We start from the raw sequence: 18,719 nt of genomic DNA, 5'->3' as shown, positions 1-18,719 counted from the left end.
CCCAGAAAGGCTGGATAGGCTGGGACTTTTTCACTGGAGCATAGGAGGTTGAGAAGTGACCTGACAGAAGTTTATAAAATAATGAGAGATATAGACAGAGTTGATGGTAGTTGTCTTTTCCCTAAGATGGAGAATTTCAAGGCTAGGGGACACATTCTTAAGGTAAGAGGAGAGAGATTTAAAAAAGACACAAGAGGCAAATTTTTTACACAGAGGGTGGTTCGTGTGTGGAACAAACTTCTTGATGAACAGGTGAATGCAGGTACAATTATGACATTTAAAAAACATTTGGATGGACATATGAATAGGAAAAGTTTGGGGGGATATGGGCCAGGAGCAGGCAGGTGGAACTAGTTTAGTTTTGGATTATGGTCAGCATGGACTAGTTGGACCAAAGGGTCTGTTTCCATGCTGTGTGACTCTATGACTCTTTGACCTAAGAGCAAGATTTTTTCCTAAAACCAAACCTAATGTGTCTACTGGTCTGATCAGGTCCACTCAGGTTCTTTTGGGAAAAAATTTAATTTTCAGGCCCATTTGAGCTAAGCAAAGTATTTTTCCAAAGGCCTGAATGGACTAAAGAGGGCTCAAAAACCAAAAATATCCTCTTTCTGAAAACCAGTTGGTCCCAAGGTTTTCACATAAAGGATTCCTGACCTGTATATGTAAATGCTGTGCAAGTCAGAAGTATTAGATGTTCCACAGGAATAAATTCTAAAAGTGGATATTTATTAATAGCAAAGTATTAGGTGATTTCCTCTAATGGGATGCAGGACTGCTGGGGAGCTTTTTCAGCAAAACTCTCAGGTATTATTCAAGAATTGAAACTGGATTGAAGAAGAATTTTGATCTCAAAACTTTAACTCTATTTCTCAATGCAACTAGACTTGCTAAGTTTCTCCAGCACTTCTTAAACATTCATAAAAATGGCTGAGGAATTTGTCGACAGATGATTTGCCACTCAGAGATAGTAAGAACTGCCAATGCTGAAGTCAGAGATAACACAGTGTAGAGATGGAGGAGCACAGCAGGCCAGGCAGCATTAGAGGAACAGGAAAGTTGACGTTCCCGGTCAGGACCCTTCTTGTCATTTTCACTGAACTTAAATTGCATTGACATAGAGTTTTCATACAAGATGTGATAAAAGATATATGATATGATAGTGAGTTACTACTTTGTAGTTTCTGGTAAAGTTAAAAGGTAAAGTCACCATAGTCCCAGGAGGCCATAGGATTGCTCTCATTAGAGAGAAGACGACTCACGGTGGTTTAACCTAAAGATCACACCTCATGCGAGGGTCAAATTGAGAAGGCGGGACCTTCATGGTGATATCACTATAATATAATCAGAAATTTATTTTTGCTGTCACTGCAATGAAACTACCTCATTATCAACATATTAGAAATGTTTTCATTCTGTTTTTACCTCACAGTTAAAGAGATGATTCTGTTTTGAAGAATTTTGAGCCTGAGCAATAGCAATCTCCACTTTTGATTAGACGCTTTACAGCCTGCCAGATTAAATAACGAGTTCAACAGTTTCAGACCAGTAATTCCAGCAATGCTTGCCCCAATTTTGTTTGCTTCTGTTTTGCTGGTTTTGGTCGGAACCTCCAGTCTTTCTTCAGGACAGCAGCTGCTCATCACTCTTTCAATCACGTCTCTTGACGTTTGTTTCTTTATTTGTCTCATTACCATTTCCTCGCGTCTTGTGGCATCAAACCTTTGGTCATCTAAACTCTACTATCTCCTGCTCTATCACTGACTTTTCCCTTTTTTTAGATGTTTTCTTACCATTCCACCTTTCCCTTACCTAAAACCTGTTACGTCTTGAACCATTTCCTGAATCAGAGGTCTGTTTTTCCCACTGTCTTGAATTTGTAAGTCTTCCTTTTGAATTTTAAAACAGCCTGAGATTTTTTTAAATTCATTTAGTCCTCCCATTTTGCATGAATGTTCGGATGCTTATTTGCACAACGATTGTGCTTGTCTGGATCTGTTCTCTTTCTTCGTTTCGTGTTTGTGACAGAAGCAGCAATAAATCAAACCCGGTACTGTGGCGCAGCGGGTAGTGTCCCTGCCTCTGACACCGGGAGACCCGTGTTCTTCCTGCTTCAACAGGGCGCGTGTGTGTGCGTGCTGAGTCTCTGAAGGAGGGAAAATGTTATGAATTCTTGAAATTTGAGTGGGGACATTTATTGGGCACATAGTTGGTAAGTGAACAAGGGGAAAATATTGTGGATTCTTGAAATCTCTTGTTGTGGTGGGTGGAGTGAGGACATTCCTTGGGCAAAACACCATTTGTAAGTGCAAAGGTGAGAGGAGAAACGAGGCGGCAGTGAGAGATCCGGAGTTGGAATTTCCCTGTTTCTCTTTGGGCTGGGTCACGAAGAGGGGCGGGGACTCGGAATACAGTACAGCAGTAATAATAGTTGCATTGCTGCGGAGAGCAGAGGTCGGTCGGTCGGTCGGTGGGTGGGGAGGAGAAGGGATGCAGTCAACTCCAGTGGGAGTGGGGGTGGGGGATTTGAGGAGTGAAACTTGGCAAGTTGTTTTTGTTTTGCCATCCCCTTGGCTGTTGTACAGGTGACAGGTGCACAACAGGGAGCCTTTATCGCATCATCTCATAGCAACACCACAAACCGCTTAGCAACCGGACACACGGTGCTGGCGGGCCTCCAACTTTTGACAGCATCACCCAGCCCGCCCCCGACAACCTCCTTTTTACTTCCTTGTTTCTTATGTTGTTTTGAGTTTTGTGGGGTTTTTTTTCCCCTTCCTCTTCCACCCCTCCCCGGTACCTCGGTGTTGGTGAGGGGTCTTCCTTTTTTTTTTAAAAAAAGAAATTCTCTCTCTCTTTCTTTAATCGTTGTCTGGAAAGGAGGAATGGCCGCGGGGCTCAGCGCCTGCCTCCTCGTCGCGCTGCTCTTTGGTTGCCCGGTGTCTTGCGACCACAAGAGAGACTTCCCCGAGCTACCTGCCCACCGACTCGAGGTCTTCCAGCAGCTGGCGACCCTTAGGGGCGCCTTCCGGTACAAGCGAGGAGCTCCCCACAGTCGCAGTGCCCAGCAGGGAGGGATGTCCTCCTGTGGCACTGGGGCCTCAGACCAGGCCAAATTAAACAAAAACACCCACAAGGTGAGTCCTGTTTATTTATTAACCGTTCTGCAGAAGAGCTTAGACTTCTCCCCACCTGATCCCTCCATCACCTTCCAACAAGTCTTCGGCCAGGGTTTTGATTTCATTTCTCCCCCACTTCTTGCTTTGACAAAAGTGGCCAGCAGTAATTACTCCAGGGCCTCAGGCCAGACCCAATTAAACAAACAGAAAGACCCACAGGTTGAGTCCTGTTTATTAACCGTTCAGAATTAATCAGAAGAAGACTTTGATTTTCTTTTCCCCATCCCTTCTTTCTCCTTATGAGGAACTCTCGTCACTTCCAACAACTCCTGTCAGTGTTTTTATTCCTTGATTTTTTTTTTATTTTGACAAATGTGGCCATCAAAATTTTTTTGCAAGCAAAGTTCATGACTAGAAAGCGTCGTCCTTATTCGGGGTGGAACTCTCACAGATTTCAAGTTTCACTTGCTTTAGAGTGAGTCTGGTTCAGTTTTGACTCGTCATCTCTGCCTGTTGTGTTGCGTCTCAGCTTTAAAGTGAAATTGATCACGGTTGTCGTCTAAACAGGCGTGTGCTATGTTGCAACCTTACTCCTGAATCTCGCTCCTAATAACTGCTGAGGGCTCAGTCGCAGCTAATGTTAGTTTAAAGGGACTTGTGTAATAGAAGTTGGTGAGCACAAATGCTGTGCAGCAAGTAGTTATTAAATGGCGTGGCTCTGAGAATGAAGATTGAGCTTTTTAAAGTTATTGATGAACGAGGATGAGCATCAGGCAGGATACCAGATTATATGCATGGTTTGACAAAAAAAAATAAATCCCGTAGTTATTAAATAAGCAGTTGTTTGAAATGGTTAGATTGATAGTTGTTTTTAGATATGGAATCGAGGCAGACAAGTGGAGTTGTGATATAGATCAGCCATGATTGTCATTGAATTGCGAAACAGGACATGAATAACCTATTTTGGCCGGACGATTTATTTCTTTAATTTAGGGAACATTTTCCTCTTTGTAATGTATGTAAATCAGGATACACTTTTAATTTGCTTTGATCATTCATGATAGTATCACAACCTGTACATTGTTTTCTTGAGTTTATTCTTCTGACCCTGATTCAAAGGTGTATTATGAATAAATATTAAATTATGTGGTAGTGTTGGTAATATTACCCCAATTGTTTTGAACACTGAACTAGAGAGAGTGCATTGTATTATGTATGTTACCAATGTTTTGAAAGAAACAGTTCAAAGGAGTTTTTCATTCCATATGTTAGCAACACTGGATAAAATGGTCAGACACTTAAGTTCCTCATTTCCTGTGTGTACAAGCAAAATAAGCTGTTTAAGTATTCAATCCTGATATGCTGTCAGGAGTGGGGAGGAGTGTTAGTTTAGACTGTTGATTTAATTCTAATGATTGGTGTCTGGTCTATCATCACGATGTTAGTTCAGAGTCTAGCTGGAACACGGAGAGAGTTTCTTTTTGCTTGGCAAATAGTTCTGGGAATTACAATAGGAGATTGGAATGTGAAAGGCTTTTGAAGGTGGAGGCATCGGTTTTTAAAAATAAAGTAAGGGTAGGTAAGTTAAAGGCTTACATTTGAAGCATTCCAAAGCACTTAACATCCAAGCACTTTTGAAATCTGCTACAGTTGGACTGTAGGAAACGTGGCATTGAAACAGCATTAAGATAAATGGTCAGGTAATCAAATCATAGAATAGAGTACCTACAACATGGAAAGAAGCCATTCAGCCCATTGAGTCTGCACAGACCGTCCGAACAGCATCTGACCCAAATCACAGCCCCTAACCTATTCTGGTAACTCCTCATTTCCCATGGACAATCCACCTAATCTACACATCTTTAGACTAGGAGGAAGTGGGAGCACCCAGAAGAAACTCTCACAGACACAGGGAGAACATGTAAACTCCATACAGACAGTCCCCCAAAGCTGGAATTGAACCTGGGTCCCTAGCACTGAGGCAGCAGTGCTAACCAGTGAGTCTCTGTACCAGCTAATTACTTCAATAATGATTTGAATATTGGCCTGTACAATGAGAAAACACCCGACTCATCTTTGAATAGTGTGATGGGATGTTTTACAAGCCTATGGAGCCTCATTTTGCGTTACATCTGAAAGGTTGTGTCTACCTTAATGCTGCTCTGAACTGTCAGCCTCGATTTTGTGCTAATGTTGATGGAATGTGACTTGCATCTACAACCTTTTGGTAGTGGTGAAATTGTGACCCTAGACCAAGGCAGACAATATGATGTCGTTTAGTGGTGTACATTAAAGTTCTAATTCATATGTCCGTCCTTCGTGAATTTGCTTATCCTCGTATATTTACTGTACACCTTTTGTTGACTGTGAATCTAATTTTCACTTAGCCATGGTTTAAAAGCAGAAAAATATAAGGAAAGAAGCAGTTTTGGAGTAAAAGTGTGCGCTGCGCCTGAGCATGCACAGTCTGCCATTTCCGCCATTTGCAAAGATCAACAATTGCAGCAACTTCTGGGACAGCCTCACCTGCAAATCATCAGTCTTTACTGCACATACTACTGTGTCAGCAAATATATATTGGGCGACATATGAAGCAAGTTTAAGAACTTTGGAGTATGACATTTATGTCTTCATTATTTTGAATAGAAAAAAGAGTCTAAATATAGAATAAGAACCTTTGTTGCATTCCTGCAGTATGACACTTGTGCCCTAAGTTTTTAAGGTTTCTAATATGGGCTGTCAAGCATATATGAGACAGCAACAAATCATGAACTCACATTATAAACCATCATAGAGTGCTAAACCTTTCTGACAAGCTCCAATTATTTCTTTCTTTATACAGTATCCTTCCATATGATTACTGTTTGGGGCCTGTAAGCTATTCTCACAAACAGTTGCTTGCCTATTATTGTTTTTGAGCCCAATCCAAATTGCTTCCACATCCTGGTTTTCTGAACTTAGCTTGTTCACCTCTATTGTGCTAATACCATCAGTAATTCACAGAGCCAGTTTTTGCTTTTTCCTACTACCTCCTGTCCTTCCTAAATATCATGTACCTGTTAATATTCAAGGTCATAATTATGTCACAGTGCATCTCTGTTCACAACATCCTTCCTGTAGGAGGGAGCCCACAATTGCATGCAATACTCCAAAAGTGGCCAAACCGATGTCCTGTACAGCTGCAATGTGACTTCCCAACTCCTATACTCAATGAAAACTGAAAGAACTGCAGATGCTGTAAATCAGGAACAAAAACAAAGTTGCTGGAAAAGCTCAGCAGGTCTGGCAGCATCTGTGAAGGAACAAACCGAGTTAACGTTTTGGGTCTGCAGTTCTGCAGCTCTGCCGGTCACCGGACCCGAAACATTAACTGTTTTTTCCTTCACAGATGATGCCAGATCTGCTGAGCTTTTCCTATACTCAATGCACTGATGAATAAAGGCAAGCATACCAAATGCCTTCTTCACTATCCTATCTACCTGCGACTCCACTTTTAAGGAACTATGAACCTGCACTCCAAGGTCTCTTTGTTCAGCAACACACCCCAGAACCTTACTATTAAGTGTATAAGTCGTGCCTTGGTTTGCCTTTCCAAAATACATCACTTCACATTTATCTAAATTACATTCCATCTGACACTCATCGGCCCGTTGGCCCATCTGATCAAGATTGTACTCTGAGGTAACCTTCTTTGCTGTCCATTACACCTCTAATTTGAGTGTCATTTGCAAACTTACTAACTATACCTCCTATATTCACATCCAAATCATTTATATAAATGATAAAAAGCAGTGGACTCAGTACTGGTCACGGGCCTCCACTCTGAAAAGCAACCCTCCACCACCACCCTCTGTCTTCTACCATTTGAGCCAGTTCTGTATCCAAATGGCTAGTTCTCCCTGTATTCCATGTGATCTAACCTTGCTAACCAGTCTACCATGAGGAACCTTGTTGAATGCCTTACTGAAGTCCAGATAGATCACATCCACCGTTCTGCCCTCATCAATCCTCTTTGTTACTTCTTCAAAAAATCAAGTTAGTGAGACACAATTTCCCATGCACAAAGCCAAGTTGACTATCCCTAAACAATTCCCTGCCTTTCCAAATCGATGTAAATCCTGTCCCTCAGGATTCCCTCCAACAACTTGCCCACCACTAATGTCAGGCTCACCGGCCTGTAGTTCCCTGGCTTTTCCTCACCGCCTTTCTTAAATAGTGGCACATTAGCCATCCTCAAGTCTGCCAGCACTCAACTGTGGCTATCGGTGATACAAATATTTCAGCAAGGGGCCCAACAATCACTTCCCTAGCTTCCCACAGAGTTCTAGGATATACCTGATCAGGCCCTGGAGATTTATCCACCATTATGCATTTTAAGACATTCAGCATCTCTTGGATGTAGAAGATCCTTTGACACTACCTGAAGGAGAGTTAGGTGTTATCCCAGATGTCCAATTGAGTACTTATCCCTCAACCAACATCATCAAAGAAACGGATTATCTGGATATTTATTTCAACGTTGTCTATGGAAGCATGCGAGAAAGTTGTTGCGTTTACCATATCATTGATAGCACTTCAGAAATACGTACATTGGCTGTGTAGCACATTGGGGTGTTTTAAGGTTGTGATCAACGTTATTTTTTTTTTTAAATCCCTACAGTGTGGAAACAGGCCCTTCGGCCCAACAAGTCCACACCGAACCTCAGAGCATCCCACCCAGACCCATCCCCCTATAACCCACCTAATCTACACCTCCCTGAACACTACGGGCAATTTAGCATGGCCAATCCACCTAACCTGCACATCTTTGGACTGTGGGAGGAAACCGGAGCACCCTGAAGAAACCCACACAGACACAGGGAGAATGTGCAAACTCCACACAGACAGTCACCCGAGGCTGGATTCGAACCCGGGTCCCTGGCGCTGTGAGGCAGCAGTGCTAACCACTGAGCCACCATGCCACCCGAATTGAATTATATGAATTCAAGTAATGGTATGATCTTGAAAAGTGTGAATGAGCAAATGATCTTGATGTCCACATACAGACATCCTTAAATATGGCAAATTGCTCAAATGATTAAAAAGTCCCATGCATTACTTGGATTATAATTAGTGCTGTAGGATATGAAAGCAAATAAATCAAGATGCCACCACCAGACACACATTCCCCTCCCCTCCCTTGTCCAACTTCTGTAGGGACCGTTCCTCTGGGACACCCTGGTCCACTCTTCCTTCCACTCCCAACAACTCCCACACACCCCCCTCCCACCAACAGCCCCACAGCACCTTCCCCTGCAATCGCCAAAGGCGTAACTCTTGCCCATTTACCCCCTCCATCCTCGGTATCCAAGGGCCCAAACGTATCTTCCAGGTGAAGCAGTACTTTACCTGCATTTCTCACATTCTAGTGTACTGCATTCGCTACACATAATGTGGTCTCCCCTACAATGGGGAAATGAATCGTGGACAGGGTGACCACTTTGTAGAACACCTACGTTCTGCCTGCAAAAAGGACCCTAAGCTCCCAGCTACCTGCCACTTCAACACACCACCTTGTTCCCTGGCTAATACCTCTGTCTCAGGCTTGCTGTAGTGCTCCAGCAACACCTCATTTTCTGGACTTGATATCGAGCCCAATAACTTTAGGGCTTGAACTCTCCTAAGTCCTAGCCTTCACCCCCAAGTACCAGGCCTTGTTATCACACAGTCTGCTATTACACACAACTCACTGTTAGCCACTAACAGTCTCCGTTAACAGGTATTCACCCTCCTAGCCAGATCGTTATCCATTCCTTTGTCTGTCCCACTGTTCTTCTCTCTATCTGGGCTCTATCCCAACTATCATTTACTCCTTACCCCTGCCGCCCACCCTATCTTCTGCACAAAATCCAACATTTTCCTAGCTACTATCAGTTCTGTGGAAGGGTCACCAGACTTGAAACGTTAACTTTGATTTCTCTTCATAGATGCTGGCGGACCTGCTGAACTTTTCCAGCAATTTCTGTTTTTGTTCATAAATCATTGGTTTTGCCTTCACTGGAGTGTTATTGCCAGTTCTAGGTGCCCCACGCCAGGAGTGATAGAAGGACCGTAGAAGGCGTACAGTGAGGTTTGCCAATATGTGACTAAGGAGGTGAATCTTCAGTTCTGAGGAAACTATGGACAAGTTAAAACTCTTCTCCTTCGCACAAAGAAGATTAAAGGGTGTTTGAATAGAATGCGTGAGACAGAAAATAATAAAAGGTCATGGTTATAGATCTTTACAAGAATTCCAGATGGAAGATGAGATTTTCTTTATAGCGTGATGTTAGAATCCAGCTGTACCTGAAAAGGTATTGGAAGTGCATTCGATAAATAGTTTCAGATATAAATTAGGCAAATACTTTAGGATGTGGAATTTACTGGGTTATGGACGATAAGCAAGGTAATGGGATTAGTTGACTGCTCTTTGGGGCAATCACACTGAAAATGGAGTATCAGCATTATACTTTCATCCTTTTATTTTAAACCTGAGACCTTCATGAACTAAAAATTATTTTAAAAAAGGATGACTACTGACCTAAAACAGCTATTGTGATCATCTGACCAGGTTGTGTGAAATCCATCAGTAAAGAAAGATCAGCACTCAGACCTTCATCCCCTCATTGATTTACACCTTTTCTGGAAGTTACAAATTGTTTTTCCAAGCTGAATACTCTACAGTCTTTTCATCCCAAAGAGCGGATTCAGGAGTTTGCAGATAGACCTTCAACAATAGCTGTTTCTGAGCAAGAGAGCAGAGAAAAGGAAAAGTGGATTTGTTAGCAAGAACTGGAAGGTACTCACTGGCTGTGTGTGCACACATGCGCATGTGTGTATCTTTCAGTGTCACAAAACAGTGCCTGGTGTACAAAGGACAACTTGGAATAATAACCATTCACTGGGAACTCAAGAATGCAACCTTTGCCATTGCTGAAGGAATAGTAACAGCTCAACAATCTGAAATCAATTGAAGGAATCTAAAAATTTTAAATTGCAAGTATTTACCTCCTGCCTATACGACACCACCCTTTCTTTGAAAGCTTATTACCTGTGCTTGTGTGTTTGTGTGTGTAACATTTCTATTTTTCTTGGGCAGGTGGTCAGTGTTAACATTCCTCTTCCTTTCACTTCAGGAAACTTTGGTTTTGGCTCCTTTATTCTTCATCTAGTCTATTAAGGTTTTTAATTGAAATGTCATAGCTGTGTGCTTAAAAATAGAAAACAAAAATATGTGTTGCAAATGATGGATGTTAAAAAGACAGGAGCTAATCACTCTTACCTGGTTGAAACATCTTTAAGAGTCAGCACATATATGCCATACTTCTACCCTGTAATCTACAGGGTTAATTGGGTCATGTATGAAACAGATGGAGGCTATATAGCTTTAAGTCTACAATGGCTCCCTACAGATCTATAAGCTCAGTTTCATTTCTCTGCTTTATACCTGTAGCCTTGCAAGTTTATTTTCTGCAAATACCCATTCAATTTGAGGTTGCTGACTTGCTCGCCAAGCTGGCTTCTTCTCGTTCAGACTTTTCATCGCCATGCTAGGTGACATCATCAGTGGAGCCTCCAATGAAGCGATGTTATTCTACTCTGCTTGGAATTGATACTGTTTTGTCCATTATGGTGAATAATGTCATTTCCAGTTTTGATCTGTATGGGTTTGTATATGGGGTCCAATTCTATGTGTTTGTTGATTGCATTATGGGTAAGAACCATGCCTCTAGGAATTCCCATTGTCTGACAATGAAGGCCATCGGTTTAACTGGGACAAGGTAACCATAGTTGCCCAAGCCAAACATAGACATGCATGGGAATTCCTAGAGGCATGGTTCTCCACGCATAGTGCAATCAACAAGTACATAGACTTGGACCCCATATACAAACCCATACAGATCAAAACAGGAAATGTGACTACTCAGCAGAACAGACCGGAGTGCATAAATTCCATGCAGAGTAGAATAACATCGCTTCATCGGAGGCTTCACTGATGATGTCACCTGGCATGGTGACGAAATGTCTGAATGAGAACAAGCCAGCTCGGCGAGCAAGTCAACAACCTCAGCCTCAACCCGAGCTGCAGATCTTTGCCAAAACTTTGGACCCGTCCAATTTCCCATGTAAAGTTTATTATTTCTGCTTAGACCAATCTTATGGGCAGTTTGTCCCAGGCCATTATATCCATCTGAATAAAAAAAATGTTATTTCTTGGCGTTGTCCCTGCACTTTTGGCCGAACCTGAAATTTCTGCCCTAGTCTTTGTGCTTCAGGTAATGGGAAAAGTTTTCCCTGTCTACCTTGTTCAAATCTGTCCTAATTCTACACCTGTATCCGCTCCAGGAGAAGAAAGCTAAATTCTTCACTGCAACCTTTTAGCTAAAATCCTCTATGCCTGAGGAATTACCTCTACACTTTACATTCTCTCAAGGGCTCTGACATCTTTCCTGAAGCACAATATCCGAAATAAAAGTAATATTCTAGTTGTAACCTAACCAGGCCCTTTACAAAGGATTCACATACTTCCCTGCTTTTGTACTCAATGCATCAATTTATGAAATCTAAGATTTGCAACTTTACAACCCACTTTCTCAAAGTGTTCTGCCAACTTCAAAGACCAGTGCAAATGTAGCCCTTGTCTTTGCACTGTTGCTAGAACTGTGCTGATTTTCCAGTTTGACAACACGCATTACCTTACAAATTAGAACTTTTTTTTGACTCAGCTACTTGCAGGAGAAACTGAGCCAAGATTGGATGGAAAGAAGTTTCACTCGTTATTGCACTTCTGCAACACTTGTTAAAAATAGATGATTTTACTACGATGGCATGGTGGCTCAGTGGTTAGCACTGCTGCTTTGCAGTATCAAGAACCTAGGTTTGATTCCACCCTCCGGTGACTGTCTGTGTGGAGTTTGCACGTTCTCCCCGTGCCTGTGTGGGTTTCCTATGGGTGCTCTGGTTTTCTCCCATAGCCCAGAGATGTGCAGGTAGGTTGATTAGCCTGGGCAAAGCAGGGTTACAGGGTTAGGGTAGGGAGGTGGGTCTGGGTGGGATGCTCTTTTGGAGGGTCGGTGTGGACCCGATGGCCCAAATAACCTGCTTCCACATTGTAGGGATTCTATGAAACAATACCCTCTGGTCTAAAAGAACTTAGATAACCCTTTGAGTACATGCGTACTGTAAAACAAGTCCCCGCATGTTTAGCATATGGACTCCAAAAATGGTCTTTGGCGGCTCCATTATACTTGGTGAACAGATGACATTTTTGTCTGAAATAGGGTTCGAAGCTCTTTGTAATGTTCAGTGCTTTCACTGGGAAAAATGCCCAGGTACAGGATTAACTAGTTTAATTATAGAGTACAGGCCCCAATACAAGGACATCCTCACGATTTCAACTAAAGGTAACCGACAGCTCCAAAGCCTGAGTACTGATATGCTGCTCTTTGATTACGGCGGCAGCCAATCCCCAATTCAAGATTAGCATGCCATTGTAATAGTGGAGCCAGGTAGATGGAGTTAGCATGGGGCTTCCCAGTGAGATCTTCAGTCCGTTTGGACTGAAGGTTACAGGTAGGTGTGATTTCCCCAGTCTGTGCTCACTCCTCTGACTCAGCTGCAACAAGAACAATGACTTGTATTTATATGCTGCCTTCTACATACCAGTAGTATAGCATCCTGAGGACTGTTCTTAAACTAATTTTGGCACCAAATTCATGTAAAATATTTGAGCAGATAGCCAAAAGCTTGATTGAGCGCAAGGTAGCAAGGCAGAGAAGTTTAAGAAGGATATTCCAGAGTTTGCACCTCAGTAGCTGAAGGAAGGTTTGACGAAAGTACGTGACCAATAGGCCAGAGTTAGAAGAGCGCAGAGATCTTGCATGTTTTTGTGGTTACAGTGTTGGGGACAGATGAGACAAAGCAGAATAACCCGAATGAAAATTGATAAACCTGAAGTGTTCCCTTACTGGGGGCCAATGTCAGTGTGTGCACAAAGATTGGTGAATAGGATTTGCTGTGAGTTAGGAGATGGCCATCAGTATTTTGGATGACTTCAAGTACATGCAGGGTGGAATATGCGAGGTAGATCAGAAGACAGCAATAATCAGATCTAGAGGTAACTAACAAAGGCATCATGAGGGGATTGTATAATCAGCATCTGGTGGAGCTGGGCTAAGCATTCACTGTGGACGTTTTTGTATCAAGAATAGTTGAGTAAACATCAGGTACTGGGCACATGTAGAGCTATAAGTTAGTAAAGTTGGAATGTCATGTTGCAGCTGTGGTGAGGCCACTTTTAAGAATACTGTGTACAATTCTGATCGCCCTTCTATAGGAAGAATGTTGTGAAACTTGAAAGGGTGCACAAAATCTTTATAAGGATGTTGCTGGGACTGGAAGGTTTGAGCTATAGGGTGAGGCTGAATAGGCTGGGGCTTTTTTCCCCCCGGAGTGTTGGATACTGAGGGATGAACTTATAGAGGCTTATAAAATCATGAGGTACATGTATAGAGTGAATAACCAAGGTCTTTTTCCTAGGTTGGAGGAGCCCAAAACTAGAGGGCAAAGGTTTAAAGTGAGAGTGGTAACTTTTTCAAGCAGAGGGTAGCGCATGTATGGATTGAGCTGCCAGAGGAAATGGTGGAGGCAGGTACAATTACAACATTTAAAACGCATCTGGCTTGGTACATGAATAGGAAGGGTTTAGAGGGATATGAGCCAAATGCCAGCAAAGTGGGACTAGGTCAGATTGAGATGTCTGGTTGACACTGATGAGTTGGACTGAAGGATCTGTTTCCATGTTGTATGACTCTATGAAGTGCCTTCAAGAGAGGAGAAAATAATAAATTTGGTTTTAAAAAAAACCCTTCATGTGCAAGATCTGGAGCCTATGGTCCATAGCCTAATTTTTATCAATATTTCCAAGACAGGAAAAACAAAACTTAATTTTTAAAAAAAAACTTGACCGGTGTATAAAATAAGTGGAGAATTTTAGGCTTTAGAATTTTTAAAAATAAATAAGCACTCAAGTCTGCTGTGTGTCATGATCAGTATGTCAGTATAACTTCAGTAGGCATGCTCATGATATCATTAGTGCATGTGACCTGAGGGTATAAAGATTTCCTACTCCATATTGCCTTGACACATGACACTCTATTGGAAGCATGTTTCTCTGTGAAGTCTTGGGCTACTACTAACCCAGACAGAGTGTGCCAGAGGAATATAATGTTTGTTTATAATAGTTGTAAAAAATGCTGCTGGATTCTTCAATATCATGGTATTAATGCTCAGTTTGTGTGTTATGGAAGATAACATAAGTCGCCACATTGGTAAAAATATTCTGCTGAAGGAAAAATCATACCAAAATGTAGGTTGGGCCTGCATATTGCAGGATCCAGGAGCTCTTTGCTGTGGTTCAGTCAACCCAGTTCAGCCCTGATCTGCACAATTACTTCAGTCCTTCAACTTTAGCATACATTTTTCAACCTTCTTTTCTCATTGCTACAATAAATGTTGGCTGCATTTAGTGGACTAACACCGTAGACATCTACAGGTCATTCTTCTGACCAGTGATGCCACCTGGGTCCAACCTGTCTATGTCAGAATGGCACAGATGAAATAGTGTCCCAAAAAAAGACTGTTGCATTTCTGTACACTATCACTTGTTCTATTAATGTGTTGAAGATTAAATCTTTATTTTCAGGGTATTTGCATTAAGACAGAAGAGTTTTGTCAATGAATGGAATGCCTCTATTTATAAACTATCTCTATTGCCTTTCAGTTCTGTCTTCTCTTGGAGAAAATGGCTACCATACATTAATACGCGGTATTCATTCTTGTGCTCAGGATCTCTGGTCATCCTCCAAATTCCGTGCTGTAATATGACCCAGACTCAAGGTTCTCTTTGCTGTGGTGTGGATGCAGCATCACAGCAAGTTTCTGAAAATGAGTTTTGAAGTCGTATTTGGCCCAGTGCCCAGTCAGTACTGCTGGTGTGCTTTATTTGCAAAGAAATAAGTAAAGTGATCAAATACCGCTTTTCATCCAACCAGTGGTGTAAGGCAGTACAGCAAAAGAGTGTCAACTGATTTTGCTGGTGAATGCAATATATTGTATTCTAAATAGCCTGTCATAGAAGATTAAGAAGCGACAGATGTGTATTACAGGTTCTGATAATAAAAGAAAATTTTAATCTTGTAATTAGAATTAGTTTAAGCTGTGGCGAGCCAATGAAGCCTTCCATACCTTTCTGCAATAACACCCTTAAGCTTCTCAACATTAGATTTTATCCCTTGGAAATTTCCAGCAGGAATCAAAATCACAAATGACTAAGTTATTTTAATTTGAAGTGAAACTAGCTTCAGTGTCCGAATTTTTAGGCATGTGATTTCTGGTAAGTCATTGTACATTGAAATCTCTCTCTCCCTTTCCATACTTCTAGAATGATCCACTTCTTTAATATTTTGTCAGTGGCTTCTGGGGCCATTCAGTGTCCCTTTCTTTCCTTCAAGATGTTTATTTGCTTGTACAGCTTGGCTTCAAAGACACTTGCTCCCTCTTCTACTTTATTCATGTAATCTACATATTTTTGATGCTTTTACCTTTTACACAGTCATTGAATCTCAGAAATTGAAATTCAGGTTGATCTGTGGGACATAAATAAAATTACTTTCTGAATCAGTAATCAAGATTTGAATCTGCTTGTAAACTAATTGCAGAGGGATTTGCGTTAAGAATTTACTTGACTTACTATTTTCATTGCTTTAGGTGTTCGAGGAGTATAATCTTCGTGTTTCAGGTGATCCTGAAGTTCCTTTAAGAGTTAAAACCATAGAGGACTCTCAACTAGTACGAGTAAATTTTAACATAACGGGCAATTGAACCATTGTTTGAAATGATATTTAACTTGAATTTTCATGACGAGAGGTCAAGTGCTGCATATATGGGCCTTTTGCAACAGAAGGAAGGAAATCTAGTTTTATTTTTGAAAAAAGCAAGAACTGGATATTTTAGAGCATGAACCTTTGAATGCCTATAACCACTGTGCTGCAGCTATATCTGAAGGGAACAAGCATCTAGAATCAATGTAGAAGTCAATTCACTATCAATTAAATAGAATGTTCCCCTTGTGAACTTTCATTATGTATGGAATACTACGCCCAGTTTTGATAGCCTATGGTGGAGTTCGCTGCACTCTGAAAAAGGGGCAGCCATGGGCCACAAGATCAATTCCTTGTTTAAAAACACCTTAATTACACAGGTTGACTATCTAGTCCCTATAATGTTATCTGTACAATTAGGAGAGATTTTATCATGTTTCATGAAGTAATGAAGGGTTAGGTTATGTTTTTTGTAGGTTAATTATTGGCTAGGGAGGACCAGGGTGGTGTTTTTCTATAAGGGCAGAATTAGATTGAATGTTGGGTGGTTTTTATTTCTGTAAACTGATGGAACAGGTTGCTGTTTCATGCTGGTGACTGATTCATTTCGTTCCTTTAACCAAGAATTGGACCTAATTTCAGGGGACAGAACAGCTTGTATAGGATGTAGCTCTTCTGAAAATTAAAACAGCCCCCTCCCATTTGAGTACAATTGCCTAAAAGGCTCAGAAGAGAACTTTTGATTTTGTTTTTCCTGAACTGACATTTTTATATTAAAACAAAAGTTTCTTCCTTTGCTTGTCCTTGGAGATTCCACGGCTCCTGCTGTATGAGGACTGTATATCTTGTAATGCGTCACAGGTGTGTTGAATGTACCAGAGTGTCACTTTGCTTTGTGAATTTTCATGTAATATTTAAGCTGTTATCAACAAGGATTTAAAGGTATTTAAAAATCCTGGGCAGTTTAGACAGAATAGAAAGAATTTTTTTTTCAATGGCAGGAGGAAAGATAACCAGAGGACACAGAGATTTAAGATTTACCAAGTGAGGAAATTAGAGAATATTTTAATGCAGTAGTTTGTTGTGATCTGAAATGCAGCGTCTGAAAGATGTCGAGGAGATTTAATTATATCTTTCAAAAGAGAAGTGGTTAAGTGCTCGACAAAAGGAAAAAAAAATTGAAGCCTTGTGGAGAAGAGCAGGGAGTTGGATCTAGTTGGCTGGCACTTTCAAATAGCTGCCATAAATAAAAGTGACAAAATGGCCTCCTTTGGGAATTAAGATTTTCTGAAAATATGGTGAATATATGATAGGAAAACGGGAAAATTAAGTGTCACACTTGCATTATTTGCATTGCGTACAAACCTTGAAAATTATTATTAGCCAAGATTGAAGAACGTGTGCTCTTCTGGTGACGTACGGTTATGGAGCTGGGAAAAACAGTTGGAATAAACATTTGCGTCGGTAATTTGGTTGCCACTTTCGAATCCTACAATTTTTTTGCCTTATTTTAAATATGGTCCTTACCACTTAAACGGATGATGTTTTAATCATTAAATTGTCAGGCAATCATTTAAATTGGGTAACTGGTACTAACCATTTCCCAATTATTATCAATTACAAAAATGTTGTTTACAGCATGTTAAACATTCTGACTCTTTTGGGCAGAAGCAGGTGTTTAATTAGCAGTTTGTATCTGCGATAACATTATAATTATCTTGTAGATACTTAATTCTGAAGCGGTGTTGTCTTCGACTTGGTAAACTGTTGCAATCACAAATATTGTAGGTCGCATTTGCATTCATTTTTATTATGAACATATAAGGCAGACATTAGAAAACCTACCATTTTATATAGCCTCATTCACGACCTCAAGACATCCCAAAGTGCTTTACATTTGAAATTGCTGTCATTTTCAATAAATCAAGTGCAAGCATAGCCACAAGAAGTAATGTGATAATGTTATTGATTGTGGGATAAATGTTGGGCAGGACATCGGGGAGAATTCACTGTTCTTCGTTGTAAAATTACCACAGAATCCTTCACATCGACTGAGAGTTGTGACGAGGCCACTGTTTAACATCTCAGCCTAAGGTGGCACTTTGGAGAGTGCAGAATTCCCTCAGTGCTGTACTGGAGTATCACCCTGGATTTTATGCTTAGGCTTCTATTCAACTCTGAGAATATTACCACAGCTGGCAAAACTGTATGATGAAGAATAGGATTTTTATTTGGCCAAGATAAAATTCACATGGTTAGTACAAAAAAGGAGGAGGAGGGAAAATTAAATATTTCCCATGTTCTTATTCAAGGAATAATGGGAAGACTGGCTCAAGAAACTTGTATCGTGCCAGACAGGGAGCAGGGGAGTTAACAACACCAATGGAGAAAGGATTTGATCTGTGTCTCAAGTGTCCTGAGATAGTTACTGTACTGTATGTAACTTGTCCAATTTTATTTTTATTCATATATGGGACCCAGGCATTGCTGACTGGCCAGCATATTTTGTCCATCCCTAGTTGTCCTTGAGAAGGTGGTGGTGAGTTGCCTTCTTGACACACTGCAGTCCAGATGCTGGAAGTTGACCCACAATGCCATTAGGGAATTCCACGATTTTGACTCTGACAGTGGTGCAATTGTGATATATTTCGAAGTCATAGTGGTGAATGGCTTGGAGGGGAATGCACATGTGGTGGTGTTC

General features: G+C 41.1%; 1 protein-coding gene across 1 annotated transcript in view; it reads left to right on the top strand.

Moving 5' to 3' along the window:
• The first annotated feature begins 2,675 nt into the window (after window positions 1-2,675).
• The window catches only part of LOC109916673 (sortilin-like), a 98,625-nt gene continuing 82,581 nt past the window's right edge, over window positions 2,676-18,719 (top strand). Inside the window, exon 1 of the mRNA XM_020516411.2 lies at window positions 2,676-3,137. Coding sequence (XP_020372000.1) covers window positions 2,886-3,137 — 252 coding nt within the window. The 5' untranslated portion in view covers window positions 2,676-2,885. The remainder of the gene's footprint in view (window positions 3,138-18,719) is intronic.

This window comes from Rhincodon typus, chromosome 18 (assembly GCF_021869965.1).
Source record: "Rhincodon typus isolate 14 chromosome 18, sRhiTyp1.1, whole genome shotgun sequence".
In the NCBI taxonomy this organism is placed as follows: domain Eukaryota; kingdom Metazoa; phylum Chordata; class Chondrichthyes; order Orectolobiformes; family Rhincodontidae; genus Rhincodon; species Rhincodon typus.
This window is presented reverse-complemented; position numbering and strand designations above follow the sequence as displayed.